This window comes from Crocodylus siamensis, chromosome 5 (genome assembly GCF_052110815.1).
Source record: "Crocodylus siamensis isolate JL-2025a chromosome 5, ASM5211081v1, whole genome shotgun sequence".
Lineage (NCBI taxonomy): Eukaryota > Metazoa > Chordata > Crocodylia > Crocodylidae > Crocodylus > Crocodylus siamensis.
The window spans coordinates 3,652,572-3,677,589 of NC_143399.1; the positions used below are offsets into that span (position 1 = coordinate 3,652,572).

General features: G+C 47.2%; 1 protein-coding gene across 2 annotated transcripts; it reads right to left on the reverse strand.

Annotated features, from left to right (window-relative positions):
* Positions 1–475: 475 nt before the first annotated feature.
* LOC149863398 (fatty-acid amide hydrolase 1-like) lies at positions 476–24,587 on the reverse strand. Of its 2 annotated transcripts, XM_090048859.1 has the most exons (15): positions 24,348–24,587; positions 20,755–20,868; positions 18,887–19,030; positions 17,979–18,112; positions 16,838–17,044; positions 16,018–16,058; positions 13,550–13,674; positions 12,472–12,597; positions 9,464–9,561; positions 7,273–7,372; positions 5,089–5,129; positions 3,013–3,052; positions 2,246–2,354; positions 916–1,061; positions 476–818 (listed from the first exon to the last, which is right to left on the reverse strand). In XM_090048859.1, exons 1-15 carry the CDS (start codon positions 24,537–24,539, stop codon positions 690–692), a joined length of 1,746 nt encoding a protein of 581 aa, XP_089904985.1. In that variant the 5' UTR covers positions 24,540–24,587; the 3' UTR covers positions 476–689. The 2 variants fall into 2 exon arrangements, with proteins under 2 accessions (XP_089904985.1, XP_089904987.1); XM_090048861.1 differs by lacking the exons at positions 476–818; positions 916–1,061; positions 2,246–2,354; positions 3,013–3,052 and adding an exon at positions 3,079–4,310.
* Positions 24,588–25,018: the final 431 nt, after the last annotated feature.

Sequence of the window (25,018 nt, forward strand, 5' to 3'; positions counted from 1 at the left end):
GGCCTGGCTTGCCAGATTAGGTACACAGCCCTGGACCCAGTGCAAAGTCTCAGACCCGACGCATGGCCTTGGCCCTGCTACACGGCCCTGGTACACGGCCCTGGACACAGCACGCGGCCCTGGACCCTCCATGCCCCTCCTGAGGCACAGAGCTGGCAGGCAGGGGGGAGCAGACTCAGCTCCTTGTCTGCTGCTGCTCAGTTTCTACAGGGAATATCTGTTTTTCTTCATCCTGCCTCTCAAAAACAAGGTGCGTCCTCTAGACCCCGGTAGGAAAATACCCCAGTGGTATTTAAAGTAGTTATGCAAGAAAGCACAAGGCGAGTTGGAATTTGGGTCTCTGGTCTGCCACATGTTGGCCATATCCAGTAAGCTGGGGATAGACCCCATTCCCCACCTCACAAGGGGTTGTTGTTAGGTGTAGGTAGCTGACGTGTCTAATTGCTGTGGGGGACCTCAAATGAGAGACGCTACCCAAGTGCGTATTAGTATATTAGCAGAGCTGCAGCAGAGCTGGTGTCCCTGGAGAACCCCCTGGGAACAGAGCAGATAGACAAACGCTGTCTCACAAACCAAGCAATCCTTGAGTTATTTAACCATACAGACATTGTGCCCCTACGGGTCGAACCAGATGGATGCGCTGAGGAGGAGGGTGGCCTTCATCCCGTGCTCTGCGGCGTGCACGTTGTTCACAGATGCTTTTGCTTTCGTTGGGTCAGTCTCTCCACCTCCTTCATGAACCGGAGGCAGAGCTCCTCTTCCCATGGCAAAGCCAGACACTGAACTGCCAAGGGCAGCCCCACAGCTCCACAAGTAGCCTGTCCATGGAAACACAAAGAAGGAAACCGCTTGACATCCAAAGTCAAGGCAAGGCGGATGGCAACACAAGCATCCAAAGGCCAGGCAGCTACGAACCTTCACAAACACCTTGTCCCACCAGTCATGCTGGTATCCCTTGTAGCTCTTCAGTGCTTCCTCATCCTCTTCAGTCACTGTAGTGACGGGCACGACCCCGACAGGGACGTCCAAGAAGTTATGCAGAAGTGTATAGCTGGCGAGCACTGTAAAGCAGAACGTGTTCAGGTTCTGATCATTACCTCTCCTGCACTGCCCGCTGGAAAACCATTCCTTCGGGGGAGGGAGGAATGACGGAGATATTTTAGGAGCACAACTGGAGCACGGCAGGAGCCCTCATGGTATGGTAAAGGGTCCCTCAACCTCCATCTTCTCTTGTGGAACTCGCTACCTCCAAGGATAACACCTTCCCAGTACACAACATGCATCTTCCCTCCCCTCCCAAACCGGCTGCTATAAATTGGAATGCGCATTACATGTGAGAAATGCGGTAAGAGCCGTATCTGCCACTTACAAGGCAAAAGGGAAAGTAAAATCTGCAGGGAGAAGAATGATAAGCAGACTCAGTTCGTTAGCTGCTACGACTCAGGCTGAAAACAGAAGTTGGATTTCCCCCAGGCCTTTTATTCTGGGATCCTACAAACTCACTGTCCCACTTTAAGCACCTAGGAAGAACCACAGTAGCCCTTTCCCCCAGGACAATCTGGGTTCATCCAAGGTAGTTGCCATTCAAGTTGTGTGTGTAAATCGCCTGTTTTGATGCAGGTCAAAGGCCAGGACGATCAGATCCGGGATAAACCCAAGGTCTGTTTTTAGCTTTATTTACTGACTACACAGAAATGGCATTTCTTTCTTCTTTCAGCCTTTCAAAAACAAGGTGTGCATCTTATTCTAAAGGCATGTTGTATGCAGGAAAATACAGTTCTTCTCTCAGCTACACTACTCTGTCCCAGTCCTACGTTATGAGGATGGGATGTGATATCTGTCCCCAAGCCTATGCCACGCACAGAACATTTTGCTCAGCATCAACAGTATTAAAGTACTACATCAAGCTGGAGAGGGGGAGCTATCACCAAAGCATCACGGGTAAAATTGTCACAAGTGCCTAAGTGACTTAGGAGCCCCCATCCCCATATTGGTTTAATTTTTAGAAGGTATTTTGGTGCCCCTCTGCTGCTAAGTGGGAAACAGTCCTGGACAGATCCCAGCTAAGTGCAAAAATGGGCTTAGGAGTGGAGATGAAGCTGAAAAGTGCTCTTCTATTATCCTCAGTGAACTGAGAGGCCATCCATCCACAGGAAGCCATAAAGCTCCTTGATCCACCCAAAGGGTCAGGACTGGACGTGAGCCTCAAGTGCACTGGCACATTTCCTGCTTCATGAATTTATACCTGCGAGTTTCGAAGGATATCCAGTCTTAAAAGCAGGGCCCAATATGGGACACAGCATCACATCCAGATCCAGCTTCCTCCAGTCTGCCATGAATTGTTGCCTATGCTCCTGGAAGCCAAACAAAGAATCATAGAAAATGAGGGTTAGGAGGGAGCTCGGGAGGTCACCCAACCCCCTGCTCCAAGCAGGACCAGCCCCAACTTGATCAGACCTGGAGTTGAGCTTCACTGGGATCAGAAAGATTGCTACCCAAAGAATGTCCTTAAAACAACACCTCTCAGGTCAGATCAAAACCTGACTCAAGAAGATGGCGCGGCTCTTTCTCTTCTCAGACATTTGCCCTATGAATTCAGATTGGAAGGGATGGCAATGGCTTTCTTGCCATGCCTACATGCTTAACACAATGAAGCCCCAAAGTAACCAAGTCCTTTAGGCCCAACTGTAGTGCAAAAAAAAGTGTGATCCATCAATTTTGTTCTTCAACTGTTTAAATGGAAGAATCCCTCTTCCATTTAAAGAGCCCAGCCTTAGGAAACCTCACCCACCCAATTCAGATTCCAGAAAGTAGTTTCAGCCCTACCAAAACCTATTAGCTAAACCAAAATATGCTGCGCTCTGTCTATACTGCACCTTTGACTATCATGTATTTAGGACCTGCCCCCACCCGTTGGTAGCCTTCCTACTGGTTTCAGTTGTTGCTGCATAAGGTCCACATCAAGCCCAAGTTACTGAGAGACATCAATCAATATTTTGGCTGATACATTACCTCAATCTCACTATGGAGCACCCAGACTTCCTTTACAGACCTAAAAAGGAAAAGCAAAGGAAGCCAAAATTGTTCATCCATTTTGCATTCTCATGCGTGTGCTCTCTGTCTCCCAAAGGGCAACCCCAGGAGACCCCCAGCAAGACAGGGTCAGATGACCCACAGTTGACTGAAAGCTACCTTAGCTTTCCCACCTCCATCAGTGCATCCATCAGTGTTTCACCCATTGATCTTGTTGTTAAGCCCGGGAACTGGCTACCCAGAGAGGCTGGGAAAGCTCCTTCCTTGAACGATTTTAAGAACAGGTTGGACAGACACTCGTTTGGGATGGTTTAGTCAGGGCTGATCCTGCCTGGAGCAGGGGGATGGTTTAGATGTGATTTCCTGAGGGCTTTGCCAGCCCTGCTTTCCTGTGATTTTTATGATTTTAAGGAGATCAGAGGCTCCTTTATCATGCCTGGTTCAAACACCAGATTCATGGCTGACTCCCAGAAAGTCTCCAGTTACCCAGGCAGACAGAGTGCCTTGCTGTCCTTGAGAAACTAACTGTTTCTAGCAAAACTCTGAACACTGAGAAATTCCCACTCTGATTACTAAACTCACTAAGTGGAAGGCTACAATGCAGTTACAAAGAGAGGGCCATGCACAGAATATGAATTTCTTCTCCTGGAAAATGCGGGCGATGGACCCATTCAAATGCCCAAGACAGACAAGAAATGAGCTAGGCAATCAATTAACATGGGAAAGCAGGCACCAGGGGACTCTCCCAGTTCTATAGAAGAGGATTAACTTTTATTAGTAGCTGTTTTGGTTGGGGAATCCAGAAAAAAAAAGATGACAAAGCTGAGATGGAAATACAAAGTGCCCGAGCGAGGGACTAACAATAGAGGGATGGAGGAGAGGTACTACAATCCCTCCAAAACCCTCTGGAAGACACAGCAGATACAGAGTGAGGTGCTTTGCTTTAGGAGAGGGTTGGGTCACCAGAAAAAAACCCATCTCTCCGGTGCTCCAGTCTGCACTGGCTTCCAATAGCTTTCTGGGTATAATTCAAGGTGCTGGTCTTTATAAACCCTAAATGGCCTGAGTCTTATATCCCTAAGGAACTGGCTCCTCCCTTATGCACCATCACGATACCTAAGGTCAGCCAAGAGAGACCTCCCACAAATACCACGAATGTGCCAAGTTCACTTTGGGAGGTTATCCTCAGTAGCCATACCTCAAACCTGGAACTTCCTTCCCCTTGAGTCTTGCCATAGCGCAAGTCTGAATATCTTTCACAAGTGCTATAAGCCTTCCTGTTTGAGCAAGAATTAGGAGGAGGTATTCAGTGTTGGGATATTGCCCAGGGAATAGTTTTATTCCTTAATGTATAATCTCTTAGAATCACTTTTTCATTGCAAACTGCACCACACCTTTCTCGGGGAGGGCAGCTTAGACCAAAATCAACCACTAATCCATTGAGAAGAGTATTATTTCTTCACAAGACTAGGACTTGTTTGTCAAATCTCCTGTGGCTGCAAGCTTGGAAGTTTTGTTGGCATGGCTAGGAGTTGGGTTTCTTCTGAGAAACTGACTGAATGCGTCTACATGTGCAAGTAACATGCAGAAATAAACTCCGGTGCACATTGCGTCAGTTTAATGCTCCTGGGCGCTGCATTTGAATGTGCGCTGGGAGTGCAGTATGTTAAGCTGGTTGGAACAGATCCGGCTCAACGTGCTGTGGAGGAGCTGGCTGGGGCACGAGGATGCTCCAGTCAGCCAGGTCAGCATCTACATGTGCATTACTTACAAGTACTATCCTACGGCAGAGTTTGTTAGTTTACTGTGGCCTAAGAAGGCCGCATGTGAAGATACTGAAACATTTACTGCAGAGTTAATTAGTTAGCTCCGCAGTAAATGTCTCATGTAGACACACCCACTTAGTAACAACTTCCCCGGGTGTGTGCTGTTTTGATTATTATTTTAAGTAACAAAAGGCTGATTTACACATATAATGTTATGGTGTTAATTGTTAAATCCTACGTGTAAAGCTGCACCCTTACACATTTACTCAACCCTTCTGGAGTTCCTCACCTGGTCACCAGGCCTCCCAACATTTTTGATAACCGAGGCATCTAAGAAGAAGAAAAAAAGGAGCACATGAAACATGAACATTTGTATGTTTAATTCATTTATTGAACAGCTCCAATGAATCTGGCTAAACCAAATATGAATTTGAATGGGGCAGGTTGCCTCCTGGTGTGAGCAGGAGGATGGGAGTCAGGACTCCCGGGTTCTGTTGTCAGCCTCGGCAGACAATGTCATTTCAAGCATGTTGGAAGGGTTAGGATCCCTTGATTTGTTTTCTGGTTATGTTACCTTGGAAAGAACACCCCTACTCTACTGCTCTCACTGACTGTCTGCCAGGTCCATTTGAACTGGATGTTCTCTGGGACAGTGACTTTCAGAGTCCTGTGTCCAGTTTTGGGTCCCCCACTACAGAAAGGATGTGGACACACTGGAGAGAGTGCAGCAAAGGGCATCAAAAAGGTTAGGGGGCGGGGGCACACGACTGGTGAGGAGAGGCTGAGGGAACTGGGCTGATTTAGTCTGGAGAAGAGAAGACCGAGGGGGATTGAATAGCAGCCTCCAACTCCCTGCCGGGGGGCTGCAAAGAGGAGGGAGCTGGACTGGTCTCAGTGGGGGCAGACGACAGGACAAGGAGTAATGGGCTCAAGTTGCAGCAAGGGAAGTTGAGGTTGGATATTAGGAAAAACTGTCTCATGAGGGGGTGGTGAAGCACTGGAGCAGGCTCCCCAGAGAGGTGGTGGAGTCTCCATCCTTGGAAGATTTAAAGGCCCAGCTTAACAAAGCCTTGGCGGGGATGATCTAGCTGGGGCTGGTCCTGCTTTGAGCAGGGGGTTGGACTAGATCTGAGCTCCCTTCCAGCCCTCATTTTCTAGGATTCTGTTATTCTTTTTTTATGAATTGTCTTTACAGAACTACCAGGCTGGGGTCTAGATGCATTATGGCAACACACCCAGCCTACAAAGGGCTATGACTATGTCTAAACTTTGGCAAAGATGGGCCAAGTGTTGCTCGAAACCTCAAATGGCATGAATTTAATTTGGTTTCATTGCAAATACAACAAATAATATTAAAAGGACATTCCTCCCCTGCCTTCCCCAAGTTGAACTGATTTCTTTCCAGGCATGTGATTAACCATGCACTGGGAGAAATATGGCCTTGCATATTCAGCCAACTCTGTTGAGGGACAAAAAACACTCGTCCACAAAGTTATGGGTATTTGTTCCTTCCCCTCAGTCAGCCCATTTCTACATTATTCTACCTACTTCAGAGACAAGTGTTTCATGTAGCTCTAGGTATGGGTTGTGTTTAAGTAGAAGAAAGTGCCTTACTCCCCCTATTTGAGAGAGGTGAACCCATTTTTCTACTTAAAGTAGACGAGAGGTGGCCCTGACTCTTTGGGTATCTCATGCACAAACAAGGTGAGTCCTAAGTTCTCCTAGAGACTGACAGACAAAAATCCCTGGCATTGGCTTAGTGGAATGACTTGCTTTCTCACCTAGATGGAAAAAAACTCAGATGGAAATCAGTTGAGCTCAAAAGTGAACCAACCATGTATGGAATATAGTTACTATTTCCTTGCCTGTGAAAGGCAATCAAAGAATTAGCTTTTCTTTTTGTCTTTTAACTCTGTTCTTCTCTTTGTATGATATTTATCTCAGGAGATCTTTGAATCAGAACTGAGTCAGAGAGGACACACGCAGCACAGACAGAAGTTACAGAAGACACTACACTTTGAAACGTCTTATTCTGATACCTCATGCAATGAGGGGGTCAGATTTTCACCCAATGCACCATTTTTGAAGCTGCCTGTAGCTGTGCACTTGTGTTTGGTCACAGTTATAAATTGTTTTCTGTGGCCAGATGGGGTGAAAATTGTCACTTCTGTCTATGCCCAATAGAGCACTTCTGGTTGACAATCACTGCCTTATAGTGATGGTGCTGAATTTATGCCAGCAGTAAGATGCCTTTGAGCTGTGCAAAACAGGATGTCTATGCGGTGCATTTCCATGCCACATCAAGCACTAGGTGAGAATCAGATGGAGCATGGTGCTAACATGGCTATCCTGCTCCAAGAGCTCAGGCTAGCCCACAGCATCAAGCCAGGAAGACATCCCCTGAATCAGCTTCTCAGCATTCAGGTTAGTCACCAGCCAGCTAAGAAGTCAAAGCAGGTTAAACACATCTTACTATTGGTCCGGTGATCCAGGATATGAGTTTTTTAAACCAGTCAGGCAACTTGGCCATCAGAAGAAACCGTCTGACATAAGGTTCCTCCAACTCCCCTTTGCTGAAAGAGAACAGTGCACTTGTTGAAGCAGGCAGTAACTATCACCTCAGCTCTTTTACTAGCTGCCTCCTGGAAGGGTATAGTAAAGGATCACATTCCTCAGCTGAGCTCTCCAGGTGTCTCAAGGTCACTGGGCTGCCTGAGTCTAGCAGCCTGCTGGGCAGCACGGCCCACCTAAATCAAGGGCACACAAGATAGGGATATCCAGCACCACATCTGTCTGGCTTCATATCCTCTGCCCAAATAACTGAGTGCCCACTGACAGCTGTATCAGTGATAATTCACCCCTCTGATGCCATGGTGGGACATTTCATCTGCTTTATCACTGAGCTTCTTCTCCAGCCTCTTAACACCAGGACATTCTCCCCTGGAAAGCAGTAGCTCCAGATACTCAAACCTATTTGATTCCAATAGGAATTTGTGCCTGGATACGTAACATCCTTGAACCAATCAACTGATCAAATTAACCCCCTGGTGTTCTGGGCTAGGGACAGACATTACACATAAACCAGTTTAAGTGATCAGAAACTGGTTTAAACCTGCAACAGAACATAAGTGCACATAAACCAGTTTCAAAATGGTTGAAACTGGTTTAAGATAAACTTGATTGAATGTAGTATCAGACTTAACTGATTTAGGTCAAACCGGTTTATGCAAAGTCTGTCCCAGACCCCTTCCTGGTTTAAGTTAAGTCAGAGTCCTCCAGCATCCCAGATGCTTTGCAGTCCTAGGGTTGGGCTGGGGTGGACTAGTCTGTGCTGTGCTGTCTGCTTCAGAAAACAGGCTGGCTCTGCTTCTCTCCTCTCTAGCCAGAGCTGGGGGAAACTGGAGGCACAGCAGGGTCTGCCTGGCTTCCACCTGCCCCACCTACCCCTTGCTGCTCACTGCTCAAACAGAGATTCTCCTCTTCCTCCCTCCTATTTCCCACAGCATGGTCCCCAGCCCCATGGACCCTAGGCATGTGGTATGCTAGCTAATGCTGAGAGGTGTCTGTGTGTGTGTGCCTTCAGTTTTACCGGGACAGGCAGACAGAACAGTGTCCACTTGGGACTTTTTGGAGCTAATCAACAGGTAGCTGGTAATGCCCCACCATTCCTTCCTTGGAAAAAGCTGTTTAAGAAGAGCTTGAACTAATGAGAAAGGCTTTTGTTTTGCTGATGGGCTACTAACACAGTGGTTTGCAGATGGGCTGAGATAACATTGTGGTTTATCAACCCACCTTCAGGTTTGCAGCCCTGTCAGGTTTGCAGACTGAGAGAGGGAGATTGAAAAGCTTTGTATCATCAACAGATGCATGCACTGCGCACCCCACCTTTGCCTCAGAGTGCGGCCAGCAGGGGAAAAGCCTGAGATGGTGCAGGCCATAGTAAGGGGTTTACACCTCTCCCTCATCAGAGGTCCTGTTAGGGCCTGGCCACATGCCCCCTCCTCCCGCTCAGCTTAGCACTGTAGAGGGGGAGGGAGGGCTACTCTAGCACCCCCTGGCTTCTAGCCTGAGCCACTGCACACATGTGCCTGCATTTCTTCAGTCCACAGGGGATGTCTGTGCAGTTATAAGCTGGTTCAGCCTAGCCAGGTTAGACTAACCTGCAAAGATTGAATTAATTCAGGCTCAGGCTCTTTGAATGTCTGTCCCTAGCCCTGGAGATGCTCATCTTTGGTGGTTGCCAGCCACCATCACCACATTCTTGGAGCTGCTCACAGAATGAGATTATATTCCTCACAACCCCATGATCTGATCCTTCCCTCACAAATAGGAAACAGAGGCAAAAAGAAGTTCAATGCCTTGCCTAGTGGGGCTAGCACTTGCCTAATGGTGCTAGCACTCCACTCAGGTTCTCCACATACCAATCCAGCACTTTAGTCTATGGGTTGCCTCTTCCCTGCCCCTCCCAACTTTGTCACTTGGCCTTGACCAACAGAATGTCTTTTATCCCCATTTATATTGAACTAAACAAAGGAAAAATATTGCCTACTCACATCTTATACACCTGAGTGCTTATTTAGAGATAGATGTGTGTGCGCGCATGCGCGTGCACACACACACACACACACACACGCACACACACACTGGCTGAAGGTTGTACTTACAAGCTGTCCACATACGTGGAACTTCCATCTGCAAACAATCCCTTTAGGCAAATATTAAAGAAAAAGTCATCTGAGAAGTGGGGTGTGAAAGGCACCAGCTAAAAAAGCAAACAAAGGTAAAGGCAGTGAGTCTAGAGATATGAGCACCATGAGCTGCACAGAACAGAGATGAAAAAATGCAAGTGATTAAAGGTTCATGTCTCTTGCTGCAGCCTGGGATGGTGTCAGGTTTTGAGAGTGGGAAAGACTGGTGCATACTGCTTGGGTGGGGTGGTGATTTTTTTTACTTAAAAATTCAACTTTTGATGGAAGTTAACTAAATACTTCTAGGTTTGAATGGCTTATTTACAGCCAGCATTTGAAAAACACAGATAGAAACCATTTCCAAAGCTAATTACTCAGCACTGCACAGTTGTAAGCTTGAGTCCACAGCCATTCTAGATCTGGATACTCTCTCCGCCAGAGAGCCTAGGCCATCATAAAAACAGATGTACAGGCATCGAGTGATCCATGCACCCTGTGTTGTTGTTAGAAAGCACATTGGAAGCAACACACGGGACAAGAGTTCTGATGTCATACGTGAGTATTTTTGTATGCAATCTCCCACATATTGGGGGATCTACTAGAAATTAACAGGGTTTGAAAGAAATTCCTTTAAAGCCCCAAAGGACTTTACTGGGAAAGAGGATTTGTTCAGCAGTTCAAATTTGGTTTTTTGGGGTTTTTTTTGTTTCCTCTAGAATTCTGTCACTGTAATACAACTTTCTCTATGGGGAAATTAAAGGAAAAAAATATTTAGCATGTATTATTCTTTTAAACTCAACTCTTCCAAAAGAGTTGAGTTTACATGACTCGTGAGGAGAGGCCAGGGAAACTGGGCTTATTTAGTCTGCAGGAGAGAAGACTGCGGGGGATTGAATAGCAGCCTTCATCTCCCTGCGGTGGGGCTGCAAAGAGGATGGAGCTGGACTCTGCTTAGTGAGGGCAGATGACAGGACAAGGAGCAACGGGCTCAAGCTGCAGCAAGGGAAGTTGAGGTTGGATATTAGGAAAAACTGTCTCATGAGGAGGGTGGTAAAACACTGGAACAGGTTGCCCAGAGAGGTGGTGGCATCTCCATCCTCGGAGGTTTTTAAGACCCGGGTAGACAAAGCCCTGGCTGGGATGATGGAGGTGGGGCTGGTCCTGCTTGGAGCAGGGGTTGGACTAGATGTGACCTCCTGAGCTCCCTTCCAGCCCTCATTTTCTATGATTCTATAAAAAGGCACTAGGGGGTTTTAAGAAAGTTCTCTTTTTCGGTGACCACACCCCCCCACCCATGAGATGCACAAGTTAATAGCCAAATCTGTTGATATAAAAGTGTTAATTTCACTGAGGTATTTGCAGAATGAACCTATGGGGTTTGTCCATGTTACAGCTTCCAGTCCAACTGCAACATTTAAAAGCATATCTGCTTGCTTTAGTATTAATAGCAGCAAAGCCTCATGGACTTCATCACAGGCTGACCTTGCAGTTACTTGCCCAGGGTGTGACTATGCTATGACTCTGCTGTAAATTCAAGGGGTGTCCACATGGTTCAGTCACACCTCTATGCACCCTATCAAGGAGGTTCTAAAAGCCCGCTTAAACATAAATGGCAAGTTTCCCATGGATGCCAAGATGGCACGCAAGACATTGAATGCTGACCAGTAACACCTCGTTGCCTCCTTGTGCCTGTCATGGTGCAGGGCCCTATGAGCGGCTGTGATCTCTCTAACGCCCCTACTGTGCCAAGTAGGTGATCCAGCACCCTCGTTCTCGCCCGCCACGTCTTTGATGTTATATAAGTTTTATAATGGAGGCTGCCTTTTGTCCCCTTGGACACGGTGTGCTTGTTTATCCTGGACCCTGTTCTGCATGGACTGACGTGGTGCACCCCAGCCTTATGGGCTATGCGTGGCTCCAACCTCCCCTGTACCATGCCCCAAGCCTTGCAGATGTCCCGGACGTAATCTGGTTGGTTTTCCTTTCCGCGCCCACACTGGCGCCCCCTGGGCTTGTCACGCAGCTGGCACCCACTCGCTGGCGCCCCCCTGGGTTGGGGTCAATGCCCCCTGAATACCGTGCCCTCTCTGGGCTTCTTGCCTGTGCGCCCCTCCCTGAGGCTCCTCGCCTATGCACTCCCTTCTGGGGCTCTGCCCGCATTGGGGCTTCTCCCACATGCGCCCTCCCTGGGGCTTTGCCTCGCAATTCGGCTTCTCTTCCTGTGTGCCCTCCCTAAGGCTTCTATTCCTATACGCCCTCCCTAGGGCTTAATGCAAACACCCTCTGGGCTTCTTGCCGGTGCCCACTCTGGTGCTCCTCACAATTGGGGCTCAGGTGGCCGTAGCCATGCCTGACCCCTAAATCCACCGTGCCCCTTTCGCAGGGCTGGGGTCAATGCCCCTCAATACCATGCCCTCTCTGGCACCGGGGTCCCCACACCGCCATGAAGCCCCACTGAGGCCTCCTCCAACCCCTGTTAGCCTCACCCGGTCCTCCGGAGTTATAAAACTACTAACAGAAAACTCAAGCCCCTGGGCTACAACATAAACTCAAAGCAACCTGGCTAACTCTCATTCAACTCCCTACCAGGGCTTCCTCCACCTGGTATCCTTGACCAGAAGCTGCTCATGCCATCAGGCTTCCCTACTCTGCTTGCTCCCGCAGAGCTCCTTCTTCCTTGGCTGCCAGAGGAGAACTGCCTGCTAGGCTTCAGCCCGGGCTGTTTATTTACTCCAGGCCCTGCCCCCTCCTGGTCAGATGACCCCTGTGGTTGCCCCAGCAACCAACACCTGTCCTTCTATAGGAGCAGTCACTTCAGTGCCCCTGCGACAGTCCCATTCATCTTTGTCTTGTCTAAGACCAAAAACTCTTTAGAACAGGGCCCATCACTCTGTTTTTTACAGCACCAAGCACCACAGGGGTCCTGTTTCATGATTGATGCTCCTGTGCCTTCTCCCAAACAGTGCCACAGTTCCAAGGATTACCGTATGGCCAGCGTCCTCTAGAAGCTTCTTGGTCTCCAGAACTGCACGTTTCATGGAAGGAGTGGCCATAGTTAAACTATCTGTATCGTGATACCCTATGCGGAGAGGCCTTGAACTGGCATATACCTGGGGTGGAAGAAAGGGAGTCATTTGTGGTGTCAGGAACCAAAGAAAGACTTTTAAAACTGGCAAAAACAGTCATTTCTAATGTCCCAATACTGGAAATGTAATACACTTAGCAAAATCAACCCAGTAGGTTCCCCTTGTTGCTTTGAAAAGCAGAGAATTCACAGGCAGGGGTGCATTGACTATAAAAAGGATCTCAGGGTTTAAGGCAAAAGACTGGCAGAGCTTGGTGGTCAATAGCTCAAGCAACTCAGTCCTTCTCTGTGGGCATGTCTGCACGTGCACTTACTGCACAGTAAATTACTGCACAATAAGTGGTTTTTAGATTGGCGTCTACCCTTGTAGGCATTACAGCACAGTAATGCTGTGTGTGCATTGACTTACAAGTAAAGTTACTCCAAGTCATACAAACAGGGTTACTGCACAGTAAGGCATCTACATGTACCTTAAAGCTCAGTAAGTACTCAGGAGTAAATTTGCTACCTGCATTATGCAGGTAGCAAATTTACTGCTGAGTCAGTGTAAGTCACCATACTTACTGAGCAGTATGGGCATGCACATGTAGACGTGCACCTGTACTGCACAGTAATTTTCAGTTACTATACAGTAACCTAAGTTACTATGCAGGAACGATGCACATGTAGACATACCGTGTGTTTCACTTTCCAAACTGGAAAAACAGGGAGGATAATACCATGTTATCTCACATACAACACCCCACTTTTTCCAAAATGTAGCTGTTGGAAACTGGAGTGCATGCTATAAGTGAGGAAATATGGTAATGTCAGTTTTTGTATACAAGAAAATACAGTATTACCCTCAGGGAGGCTGCAAAGCTCAGTTTGCTTCCATGTTATCATTCTGTAGTCAAAGGTATAGAATAATACCTGTTCATCATTGGTACACTCCTGGACCCCTTCTTCCCTCTATAGAGATCTTTTTGGGACTTTACCTCCTCCTTGAAGGGCATTGGAGGCACAGAAGAATCTAGGCGGAATAAGTCATCACACAGGAGTGCCCTCATGCACAGAGCCAGGCTGTCCACATCCCGGGCTATGGGCCCAATTGCTGACATTGCTGAAATAAATTAGGAAACCATTTGTACAGGCAAGCATTAGGTCCCCACAGACCTCCAAGGGGAGAAAACTATGTGGGGGGTGTTGGGCAAAAGTACACCCATGGCCTATCCTATCTTATTTGTGACAGTGGCTAGTACCACCTATTTCAGAACAGGCCACTCTGGGATAGCCCCCATCCAGGGAATTATTTTTCTGATGTTCATTATTCTGAGGTTTACTGGTGCCCTGAAGCATGAGGATTTATTTTCCTTCTTCCCTCAGTCCTTGCAGCAACTCTGGATGTTTTCATCATACAAAGAAGTGTAGGAGAACCCAAGAGCTCTGCATTATTTTCCCATTTTATTTGCAAATGAGAAAGATTCTTGAACTGTATAGAATGTTCCTTCAAGGGGTTAAAAAGCTGGAAGGAGTCTTTGTTATAAATGGAGAAATCCCATGATGCCACTTTCAGACAAGAATTCCAGAAAGAGGTGGACTTAGCTCCAGCCCCATGACCAATTCTATTGCAAGGAGACAAGCCCCACAGCTCGGCTGGGAAAGGGACATGAAGCTGGTGCTGGTTAAGGTAAGTGGAGGATTAGGGAAAGAGAAGAGTCAACTCTTCAGACACCTTCAGATGTGTCTGTGGCTCTTGCAAGTAGGTCCAGATCTTGTCTCCTGGAAGAATAGCTCTTAGCTTACCCAGATCTGGTGTTTTATACTGACTTGACTTTGCTAGAACAAACCAATGGTAAAAACTGTAGAACACCTTTCCCTGAGGGTCACAGGCCAAGCGTTCCCTTTGTATAGACAGAGTGTACAAGGCAAAATGATGCAGTCCAAGCCAATGTAGGTATTACTCTTCAGATGAGACTCATGCTATGTAGTTGGGTACTCATCACCTAAGCACGCAAGAGTATGTCTACACTGCTCCCTGGCTCCAAGCACACTAAACCCAAAATGAGTAGGCCATACATCTGGGAGCATGAACAAGTTAAATGCTTTTGAACCAGGCCAAGGGGAAGTGGGTAATATCTCACAGACACCAGCCGTGTTGAAGCAGAAGGGCAACACTTGCAGAATATTGCTAAAATAACTGCTAACCTAAGCAAACTATGTTTATGATGGGCACAGTAGCTGTTGCTCTAAAGCAGGTGTACACTTCTCAGCAAAAAAACCCCAGTTGTAAGATGGAAATATCTATGTGTCTTTGGATTGGAGTTTTCCATTTCTGTCTCCATAGGCATGCCACCAACACATCGCTCATGGTAGCCTAACAAAGAGACATACTTGCTGTCAGGGTGAACCTGGTTGCATGGCTATGGTAGCAAGTACTGGGCAGAGGACCAAGGGTGGAGGTCCAAGACCTGCCTTCTGAGACCTGCTGGGCCCCACTTCCCCATGCATCATTAGCATGGTCAACCAAGCCCAACCCAAATACATCCAAGATCGCTTTTAGAGAGGATACCAAAGGAGGCTCTCTGGCTCTGTCTTGCTAGGTTCTTCTTTTGATCTCCTGAAAGAGACCACAAAGCCTTTGGCAAGAAACAAAATAAATATTAGATTCCTCAGTGGCTGTATTAGATTCCCCAATCACCGTATTTGGGATCCGGAAGGAATTTTACTCTCTGATGTGGACAGAGGGGTGGTTTGCCTTCCTCTGTAGTGGTGGATATAGTCCCCTTCCTTGGATCACTCAAGCATATTAAACAATCTTTGCAGCAGCAGGACATTGGGCGCATCTACAGAAGATGCGTTAATGCACACTAGCCTAACTTAATGCGCATTATGGGTGGCATCTACACGTACACACCCTCAATGCACATTAAAAATAGCAAAATTAGGCTAATTGAACCTAAATTTGATACCTGTCGATGCAGGCATCAAATTTAGGTGTGATTAGTCAAAGCGTATTAATGCATGTGCAGATGCGACCTGGCACTAACTTTAGTGCTGGGTCTGCCCAGCCACTAGGGACACATGGCAGGGCTGCAGGGACTTGGCACTAACTTTAGTGCCAAGTCTCTGCATGTGTAGACACCTGCCAAAAATTGCTTAATGCACTTTAGCTTAATGCGCATTAAATTTAGTTGCGCTTAAATGCACATGTAGATGTGCCCATTTCCTGGCATTGTCCCCCTCCTTTTCCTGTGGTAGGCTAGGCTGTTATATCTTGTGGTTGTGTCAGGGTTGACTGTGTAGTTTCACTGATAGGTTAGACAGTGGATTTTTATGGGATGGTTTGGATAGGGATCATCATGCCTCAGGCAAGGGGTGGACTACATGACCTTCATAGGTCTCTTCCAGCCCTACGTTTCTATGATTCTATTTTTCAGGAGACCATTGGTGGTAAAAATCCTACCTGATTTTTGACCCCGAAGAATGGCAACCATTCCTTTTCGGCTGTGGAAAAACACAGAAGCACAAACAGTAGAAGAAAGATTGCTTTTAACAGGGAGAGTTAGTTGTGAGTAAGACTGACAACAAATGGGAAATTTGCCCTGCCTTGGCACATGCTACTAACAGGCAGACTAGAATACTGTGTTCTTGCTTGCAATAACTGAAAAATAAACAGAGGTCCTGAGATTACGGGGAAAAATAATTCAGGCCTGTTTTAAAAAAATTTAGGTAGCAAAAACTACAGCCAAAGTTCTCGGAGTCCCAAGCCAGGACTTTTTTTCCCCAAAACATTCTTATCTGGGACTGAAATGTCCTAGATTAAAGTCCCTGGCTTATGAAAAAAAGACTGAACGTTAAAGCCTTCAGCTGGGAACTTGCAAAGAGGCCCAAGGAAAAATTAATTATTAATTTTCTACGGTAATAGAGGTGGACTTTCTGATGCCTTTGGTTTCCTTTGGAAACGCCACCGTCTGCTTGCATAGGGACACGTGGGGTGAAGGGAACTGCACTGGAAGACAGTTTTGCCTGGGTCCTTTTTTTTAGATGGGGAAAAAGAGACCTTTGAGTTGCAGAAAGCTCATCTACAAAAGACTAGCATGAAAATATCCTTAAAGATGTTCTCACTGAACATCCTGGCATTGTCAGGCTGCTACCAGGCGTGGATACTTCCTACCCATGGGTTAATTCCTGACCCTCTCATTGAGATTTCACTTTATCTCTAGAGTGATCTTCACTGAAGCCCTGGTTGCTGCCAAGGCAAAAGACCAAGGTGTATGGGGTACCTGAGTCTGGACGCAGTGGGTTTAAACGCACAGAGCCCACAGAAAGCAGCTGGGATTCGAACACTCCCTCCTACATCAGTCCCAATGCCCAGGATGGATCCTCCACTCCCGATCAGGGCCCCTTCTCCACCACTGGAACCACCGGGCGATCTGGTGGGGTTCAAAGGGTTCACTGTAGGCCCAAAGATGACGTTACTGCAGTCATAGCTAAAACGAGAAAGAAGCTCCAGTGTTTAATTACCTTGTGATCTGGTCTGAAGATCAGTGAAGTCCAAAGGAGCCTTTAGTCAGGTCCTCGGTATAGCGCTGAGAAATTTCTTCAGTGCAGTATTGTTTACTTGAGATTTGTCAAAAAGGCATATGTTGTGCAAGCAGAAGCTGTTTGCCATTAACAGTCTTTTTCCCCCAGATTTTTACTGGGGGGGAGGCCTTAAAATGGGAAAAATATTGTATTTACTTGCATGCCACATGTACCTTCTCTCCCCACAAAAAATTAACCTTCCAAAATGTTGGTGCTTGTCTTAAGCAAGGAAGCAAATTTCTGCACTTAATAATGTATAGGCATGCTATAATGCCTGCTGGGACTGTCTCTCTTTCCCTGGTGTGGGAGAGGAGGGGTGACGTGCACTGTTCAGCATCATGGCTCATTTTAACCCTTTCACAGCTGCTGCCAAATTGGCAGTAGCTTTTATCCAGGCAGCTCTGGCCAGGATTCAGCCATGTGGTCAGGATCCCCTGTGGTTAGGATTTAGCCATGATGCCACTGACTGAGTTTTGGCAAGCTATCGATGGCCGCGTGACAGGCAGCCCAGGGCAGAGAAATATTCATTTTCTAAAGTTTTTAGGAGCCCCGTGGGCTGGATAGACCGGCCTGGCAGGCTGCATCTGGCCCCCAGGCTGCATTTTCCCCACCCCTGTGGTAGAGAAATAGGGGAAATTGGAGGGGGAAAAGAAATTGCTGACCCCACCATTGCATTTTCAGTGACATTTGGAAAGTTTTCAAGATGCTTCCTTAACAGCCCTTAGGAAAGTTTTTAACTGATTAAAAATCTAGTTCAACATAATCCTGGCCCAAAAGTCGGCAGAAGATGTTTGCTTTGGCCATGAAAACTGGATCCATTCAAAAGTTGTTCCAATTTACCTCAGCAAGCCCTGAGGTACATTGCTCTTCACAAAGGGAATGGCGCCCTGTCTCTTCAAGACCTGGACCACCACGCTGTCCTCCGCAGCAGGACGATTGAGTTTCTTCAGAAACCCCAACGTGGAATCATGGCCCTGAAAAGCAGAAAGCAGACACAGGTAGATGGGCCCAATTTGAAACCTTCATGCTTCAAGAGCAACGATTGGTACCATGTGCTCATAGGAGCTTCTTCCATGGTCTGGTTTTTAATGAAATGTGAATTGGGATGTTTTCACAGTACAAGCTCTATATAAGGACTCCCCACCTGCAATGGGGACCACAAGAAAAGCTCGTTAAAGGAGAACGTTAGCTATAAAAGAGAGAACCAATCTGCTGCATCGTAACAATGAAAAAAGAAATCCTTCCCTGGGGGTTGGTGATGAATGGGGTTGGTTATGATGCTGTTGGACTGTGTTAATAAGCACTGATATGCCTATGGAGACAACCATTCACATATGTTGTAAAAGTCCAAGAAAGGTATTTTAGTGGGTTTGGCCAGGCACGTGACAACGTGCAAATCGGCTATCTTCCCACTTGCTGGGATACTGCAAAGAGCAAGACTGTGACCTGGACATAGCTCTATCCTTGGGATACTACTTTCTGATTCATGCCATTCACATGCCTGCACTCTGGTTCTTAACAAGAAGGGAACTTTTTGACAGAGAGACTGTTTCATGTGCATGACCTGCCCTAGGGAAACTGTCAGGAGGACTTCTTTTAACCACTGTGATCCTCAAATAGGTCAAAAGTAGGGATTATCACTGAGATTTGAAACCACGAAGATCTAAAGATGATACCAATCCATCTCAATGTCCAAATTGGCTGATCTTCTCAGAAAATTTCAGCCACAAAAGCGATGCTTGCTATACCTTGCAGTCAATGGAATCCTTCACGCTGACCGGGATCCCGTACAACAAGCCCTTCTTCTCCTGCTTCTTCACTTCCTGAAGCTGAGACTCACATTCCTGGAGATAGTCAGTTAGACAGTTGACATCCTTGTTCACTTGAAAGGCCTTTGAAAAGATGACAAAGCCCGTCAGGAGGAGGATAGAGGTTGGAGGCAAAAGCCGGCTGAATTTTGAAGCTGGTTTCCTCCGAGCAAGAAACAGTAAAATCTGGTTGATTTGCCACTCTGAGGGGATTGATAATAATGCCTAACTATCCAATTATAAGATGATGCAGAGTTTTTGGTTGTGGCCATGTTGGTCTAAGAACATAGGCAGGCAAGTTTCTTTGGATACCTTTTATTAGACCAACTGAGTAGTTTGAAAAAAGTTTGTTGCAAGCTTTTGGGTGCAATTCCCCTTCTTCAGGAATAAGGAAGACTCCCTATGAAGGGTGATTGCACTCAAAAGCTTATAAAGAGCTTTTTTCCAACTATTTAGTCAGTCTAATAAAAGATATCACATTGACCCCAAGAACCTTGCCTAGACAAACTCTTGATGAGGTTTCTTACTATAGAAATGATATAACGGAGTAAAATAATTAGTCAAAGGCTTTTGCTCTGCACTTGTGGCCAAAAGAGAAGACATTTCTGTAAAACTGAATGTTTTATTGTCTACCTAGAGGATCCCAGAAAAGCTGAAGAATATCTAATGCTTCGTGGATCAACTATTGACTATTTTAGCTATATGGTTTTAATACAGTGAATCTATTCAGCCTTGAGTGTCTCCCAACACCTTTTCAATGCTTTTTTATTCTCTTTCCCTCCCCCTTGATCATGGAGGACAATGAAAAGACAAAAAACCCAAAGTGTTTTACACCTCCATAAAATACTGCTCACTTAACCCAGATAACTCATACCCATATGACTCATGGATATGGATGTCAAGGTGAGGTCTCACTGGTGATTTCACTGAGGGTGAAGTTACATGTTACACTTCAACATGTTAAATCTGTGTAATGTTAGCCAGTGTTAAAGTTAGCACATGCTGTGAGCAGTTGCACATTAGAAGTTAATACCATTTCTTTCTTGCATCGCTCGGACTTGCCACTACAGAGCTGGTGAGCAGCCAAGATACCTGGGTTTTATCCCTGCTATGGGTGGTGGCGTGCTGGAAGTAATGCAACCTGGGATGCCAGAGAACTGCAGTTTGCTTGTTTTACCTCCTTGGAGCAGACTGAAGTTACCCTAACAGAAGTTACGTAGCACGGCCCAGAGTTAACCCTCTCCTGAAGTGGTGTAACTTTGAGAGGTTCAGAAAGCACTTAGCATGAGCTTTAACATGTGATCGCTCATCTTATAAGTGCCCTTAGTGTGGTCTGCGTCTATATATGCAAACCCACAGGTATGGTTTACTAACCTTTGTTTCTCCCAAGCTGCTAAAGGCTCCCCAGCAGTTTCTGTAGCAGGGAGCAATGAACAACTATGCAAGTCCTAACAAGCCAGGAGTCAGATTGTGAAGAGGCTAAGGACACACCACATCAGGAAAGGAGCATCATGACCTCAATGAAGTAGGAATTGTCATATAGCAGGAGTAGAAATCCCCCACCCAAAAAAGATTGTTAATTCTGTAGACACGAACATTACAACTCCCTCTCTTTGGGGCCACCTTGAATTTGGGGTAACCCAAAGCATTCGCTCTATTGAACATTAGACAGTGTAGGGAGCTTTGGGAGTTGGCTCTGTTCGCAGTGAAAAGCATCCTCCTTTTAGACACCTGCCCCTCCCCCCCCGACCCTCAAGTCAGATATAACATGGGGGACAACCAGGCTTGCAAAAATGTGCGTTTCTCACCTTGTCCAGGTAGGTGTAAAGGACATGTTCTGGAGGAAGAGACCCATTCCTGAGTTCCTCAGAGAGCTCCACGAGAGGAAGAGAGAGGATGCGATCAGCTTCTACCCCGGGATTCTGAGGGAGGGAGGGAGGAAACACAGGATCTGGACTTTATGGTCAAAGAAATACCACAGAACAGCACAGAGGTTCGAAAGAGCTGCTGCGTTCCACCCCAGAAGCATCTGCATTTCAGCAGCAGGTGAAGCAATCCCTCGGTGTTGCCCCAGTTTAATATGTGTGCAATAAAGACGACCTAGGTAGGCTGAGATGCACTACCACAGTTTGCCTTACATTTAAAATGCATACAATAAGGTTTAATTAAGGCAACTTCTGCCATTTAAAAAACATTATAAATGTTCCATGTGTATTGAGTGATAGCTTTAAAGTGTTTTAAATGGTGACAACTGTCATATGTATAGGCACCAGTTGATGGCAAAGTTACAAAACATCCCTGCAGTCCCTTTTCAGACCTCAAACGTATGTAAGTACAGTTGTAACAGTTTAAGGGCAGATAAAAATGGGGGGTTTATAGGTTTCCAATAAATGCACCAGGTTTATTATCTGCCTGAGGCTTTTTTTTTTAAGTTTGTTCAAACTTTGCTGGGTTTGCAAAAACCAGCACAACTAACCCCACCTTTAGTGAAAAAAAAAATTCAAGCCAGGCTTTTCAAGACTCTGTTGCATTAAAAGAAACCCCAAACACTCCCCCTTGCCCCACTACACACACCATTGAAATCTGGCACTGACATATAGATTCCATTTAGCTCAAGCTGGAGCTTTTTCTTTCCCAGGACAAGACTTGTCTAATCTCTCTCCCGGCTCCAGTTGACCCAAGAAAAGATATTACGTAAAAATCCTTGCCTCTCATATATTTCCTGGACCATCAGGGCTATAGTAGCACTCCAACATAGATTCTACTGCAACATTTGAATGGCCTAGATCAGGGATTTTCAACCCAGGGATTGTTTTCAGCAGTTGATGTGAAGGGTGCATGGTGACCTGGGAGAAATTTTGAAGGGTGACAGTGGTTTGTGAGTTAAAAAAAAAATGAGTACACATGCTGGCAGGTGTAAGGGCAAAATGGCAGGATAGTCATCAAGGTGGGCCAGTGTCTGGGTTAGGGTTGGAGGAAGAGACAGATGGCCTACAAACCCCTTTGGAGGTAGTAGTGGGAGGCTGTGAGAGCTCCAGGCCTGTCTCCGAGATCACGGCAAAGGCCAGCAGAGATGACAGAATGCAAACATTAATCATAGACTGATTTTGGCATTGTCATTGCTACCCCCTCTCTGAATAAATCTCTGCTGTGTTTTGAAACTCTGAGACACATGATGAAGCAGACTTTGGCAAACCTTTTGATCCATTACCAGGCTTGACTGTAGCTTTAACGTGTGATCACTCATCTTATAAGTGCCCTTAGCTGGGTCTAAGTGTATAGAGTCCATACATGCAAACCCACATGTATGGGTTTCGCATGTATGGATGTCTGTTTGCACAGATCAGGATGAGCCACAAGTAACAGATTCCTGGACCTGACATGCAGCGGGAAAGAAAAAAATCACAGGTCACTTCTTGTCTGGCTGTGACGTTTCTGCTGCAGGGAATGATAGAAAGGATGCCTACCCCCTTTCATTCAGATTTCCCGCTGCGGGACTCTACTTTCATCTCAAGGGCTTGTCGTACATTGGTCTCCAAGGACCTGTTAGCCTGCAGCAGCTATTCAGCGAGCATAAACTTCCTGCTATCAGCCCGGTGATCAGCTTGCCTGACAGCAGGGATAGTGCGTGGTGAAACAAATCCAAAATGCTTTCCTTTTCTACTCTCTTTACACGTAACAAGTGCTGATATCAAGCCCACATCATTGCCCACACATGATCCATCAGATTATGTGCCAAGCACATTACAATCTACTGATGAAAGAACTCATTTCATTACAACACCCCCACACCCCACCCCTGTCGTCTGAGGTTGGGCTGGGCCATCCTGGAGGCCAAGATACAACGTCCCTATTGTATGAGGCCAGGGCTGCCCAACCTGTGGCACGTGAGCCAGAAGGGACACGGGTGGCCTCGGTGCAGACAATCAGGGAGAGGACAGGCAGCACAGGGGTAGATGGGGCAGAAAGCAGAGCAGCAGATCAGACGGGGAGAGGAAGAGTGGCATTCAGGGAGGGTTGAAGGGCTAATCAGTGGTGCGCCTGCCAGAACAGTCGATCCCCTCTGCTGTATGCTTTCCTTATCTATTATGCCAGTTTGCACTGATTGTGTCTGCATCAGGCTGTTCTTGAATACGCTCCAGCCGTTCTGACGTCTCCGGTACCTTCCCCAGAACTTTAGACCTGCAGGTTTCTAACTCCTCCTACCCGCGGCCTGCCTTCTGGCTCCCACAATGGGCTAGGTGATTTCTGACTTGATTCCACGATAGCAACCTGAGTGTGTAGGGCCAAAGGTAGTGAAAAAACATGCAGTAGATAGCAAGAACGCAAGCCAGGAAGTTTGCATGGTTCATACTTCACCAGTTGCCCCAGGGATCACCTCTTCCCTCGCACTTCCAGAGAAGCTCTGGAAAGTTCAGCAGGGAACCAAATCCCTTTTCATAGGATCATAGAGAGGTCGGGCTGGAAGGGACCTCCAGAGATCGTCTCGTCCAACCCCCTGCCTGAGGCAGAACCATCCCTATCCAAACCATCCTATACAAGCCATAATCTAAACGCTACATAAGACTGTCCTCAACCCTGACGTAACACAGACCTCACACACAAACCTGGCACAGGTAAAGCTTGGGGACCACAGCAGCCAGCTTTACCTTTATTATCTATGAAATGTTAATAGATGCTCAAGAGATCCCAGGTCAAGACCATGCCCCCGGCTACCAGTGATGTACTTGGACTCCTGGTGGCCCAAGGTGAACTTTTAGTATCGGGCCCCCTTTTACCAGAGATAATGATAATAATAATCAGACTTGTTGCAAGATTCATCACATCTGTGGTATCGATGTCTTTAAATAGTTCATCCTCAAGTGATAACATTGCCAGTCCCATAGATCCGCAATATTAAAACTTTTTTTTTTTTTGCACCTCTCTGGACAGCCTGCTCCAGTGCTTTACTACCCTCCTGGTGAGAAGTTTTCCCTAGTATCCAATCTCACCTTCCCTTGCTGCAACTGGAGCCCATTGCTCCTTGTCCTGCCATCTGCCCCAATGAGACCAGCCCAGGTCCGTCCCCTTTGCAGCCCCCTGGCAGGGAGGTGAAGGCTGCTGTTCAATCCCCCTTGGTCTTCTCTTCTCCAGACTAAATAAACCCAGGTCCCTCGGTCTCTCCTCAGCAGTCATGCCCCCAAGCCCCCAAACCATTATCATGGCCTCCACTGGACTCTTTCCAACGTGTCCACATCCCTTCTGTCGTGGGGGCCCACAACTGGACACAGGACTCCAGATGTGGCCTCCCCGGTGCTGAATAGAGGGGAAGAATCACTGCCCCGCCCCACCGGGTGCAGGGTGCTGGGCAGTCGGTGGTCTCTCCTGGGGGGTTCATGGCAGCCCTGAGGGGGGCACCTACCTGCTCCCTAAATGTCAAGGCAGCCTTCTGCATCCGCTCCAGCCTCTTCTCTCTCTTCTTCCTGGCTTCTTCCACCTGCTTCCAGAGCGCTGTCCTCCTCCTCCAGCGCAGCAGCTGGATGCTGACCACCAAGCAGCACAGCACTGCAATGCCCACGTGGGGGATGAGCCACATCTTTCCAGGGAAAGGCATCTTGCTCCCACAGAGAGCACCAGACCCGGGTGCTGGACTTGTCCCTGCTGCTTCCCAGCCCCGGATCACGAGGCAGGGAGCCGGGGGGAGGGACCTTGCAGCCTCTGCAAGGCACAGGTGAAATGCTGCCATCCACAGGGGGATGGAGGCATCTGGAAAAGCCTCCGGATCCCTTTAATTCCTCCTCAGTGCCATTCTTTGGAAGCCCCCGGCCTCTCCCCCCGCCCCATATTGCCTGCACGCTGCGAGGTCTTGCAGACCGGGGTAGGGATGGTTTGCAGTGCAGCTCCTCAAAGGCACTGCTCTTCCCAGGCAGAAGCTGGCAAGCCCTTGGTGCCTCTTTGCTGCTTGACATGACCCCCAGCACCTTGCCAGCTGCTCCTAAGGACTACGGAGGACTCGCCCTGGCCAGCCAGTCTTGCCGTAAACCGAAGAAATAGGGGGAAAAAAAATAAAAAAGCAAACTCCCTTCCTCCCAC

Excerpts from the sequence above, each read along its gene's own strand:
- LOC149863398 (XM_090048859.1), bottom strand. The coding sequence starts at position 24,539 with ATGCCTTTCCCTGGAAAGATGTGGCTCATCCCCCACGTGGGCATTGCA. Across the intron at positions 20,869-24,347 it reads CCTTGACATTTAGGGAGCAG|AATCCCGGGGTAGAAGCTGA; the intron begins GTAGGTGCCCCC and ends TCCCTCCCTCAG. Across the intron at positions 5,130-7,272 it reads CCTGGATCACCGGACCAATA|ATGCCTCGGTTATCAAAAAT; the intron begins GTAAGATGTGTT and ends TCTTCTTCTTAG.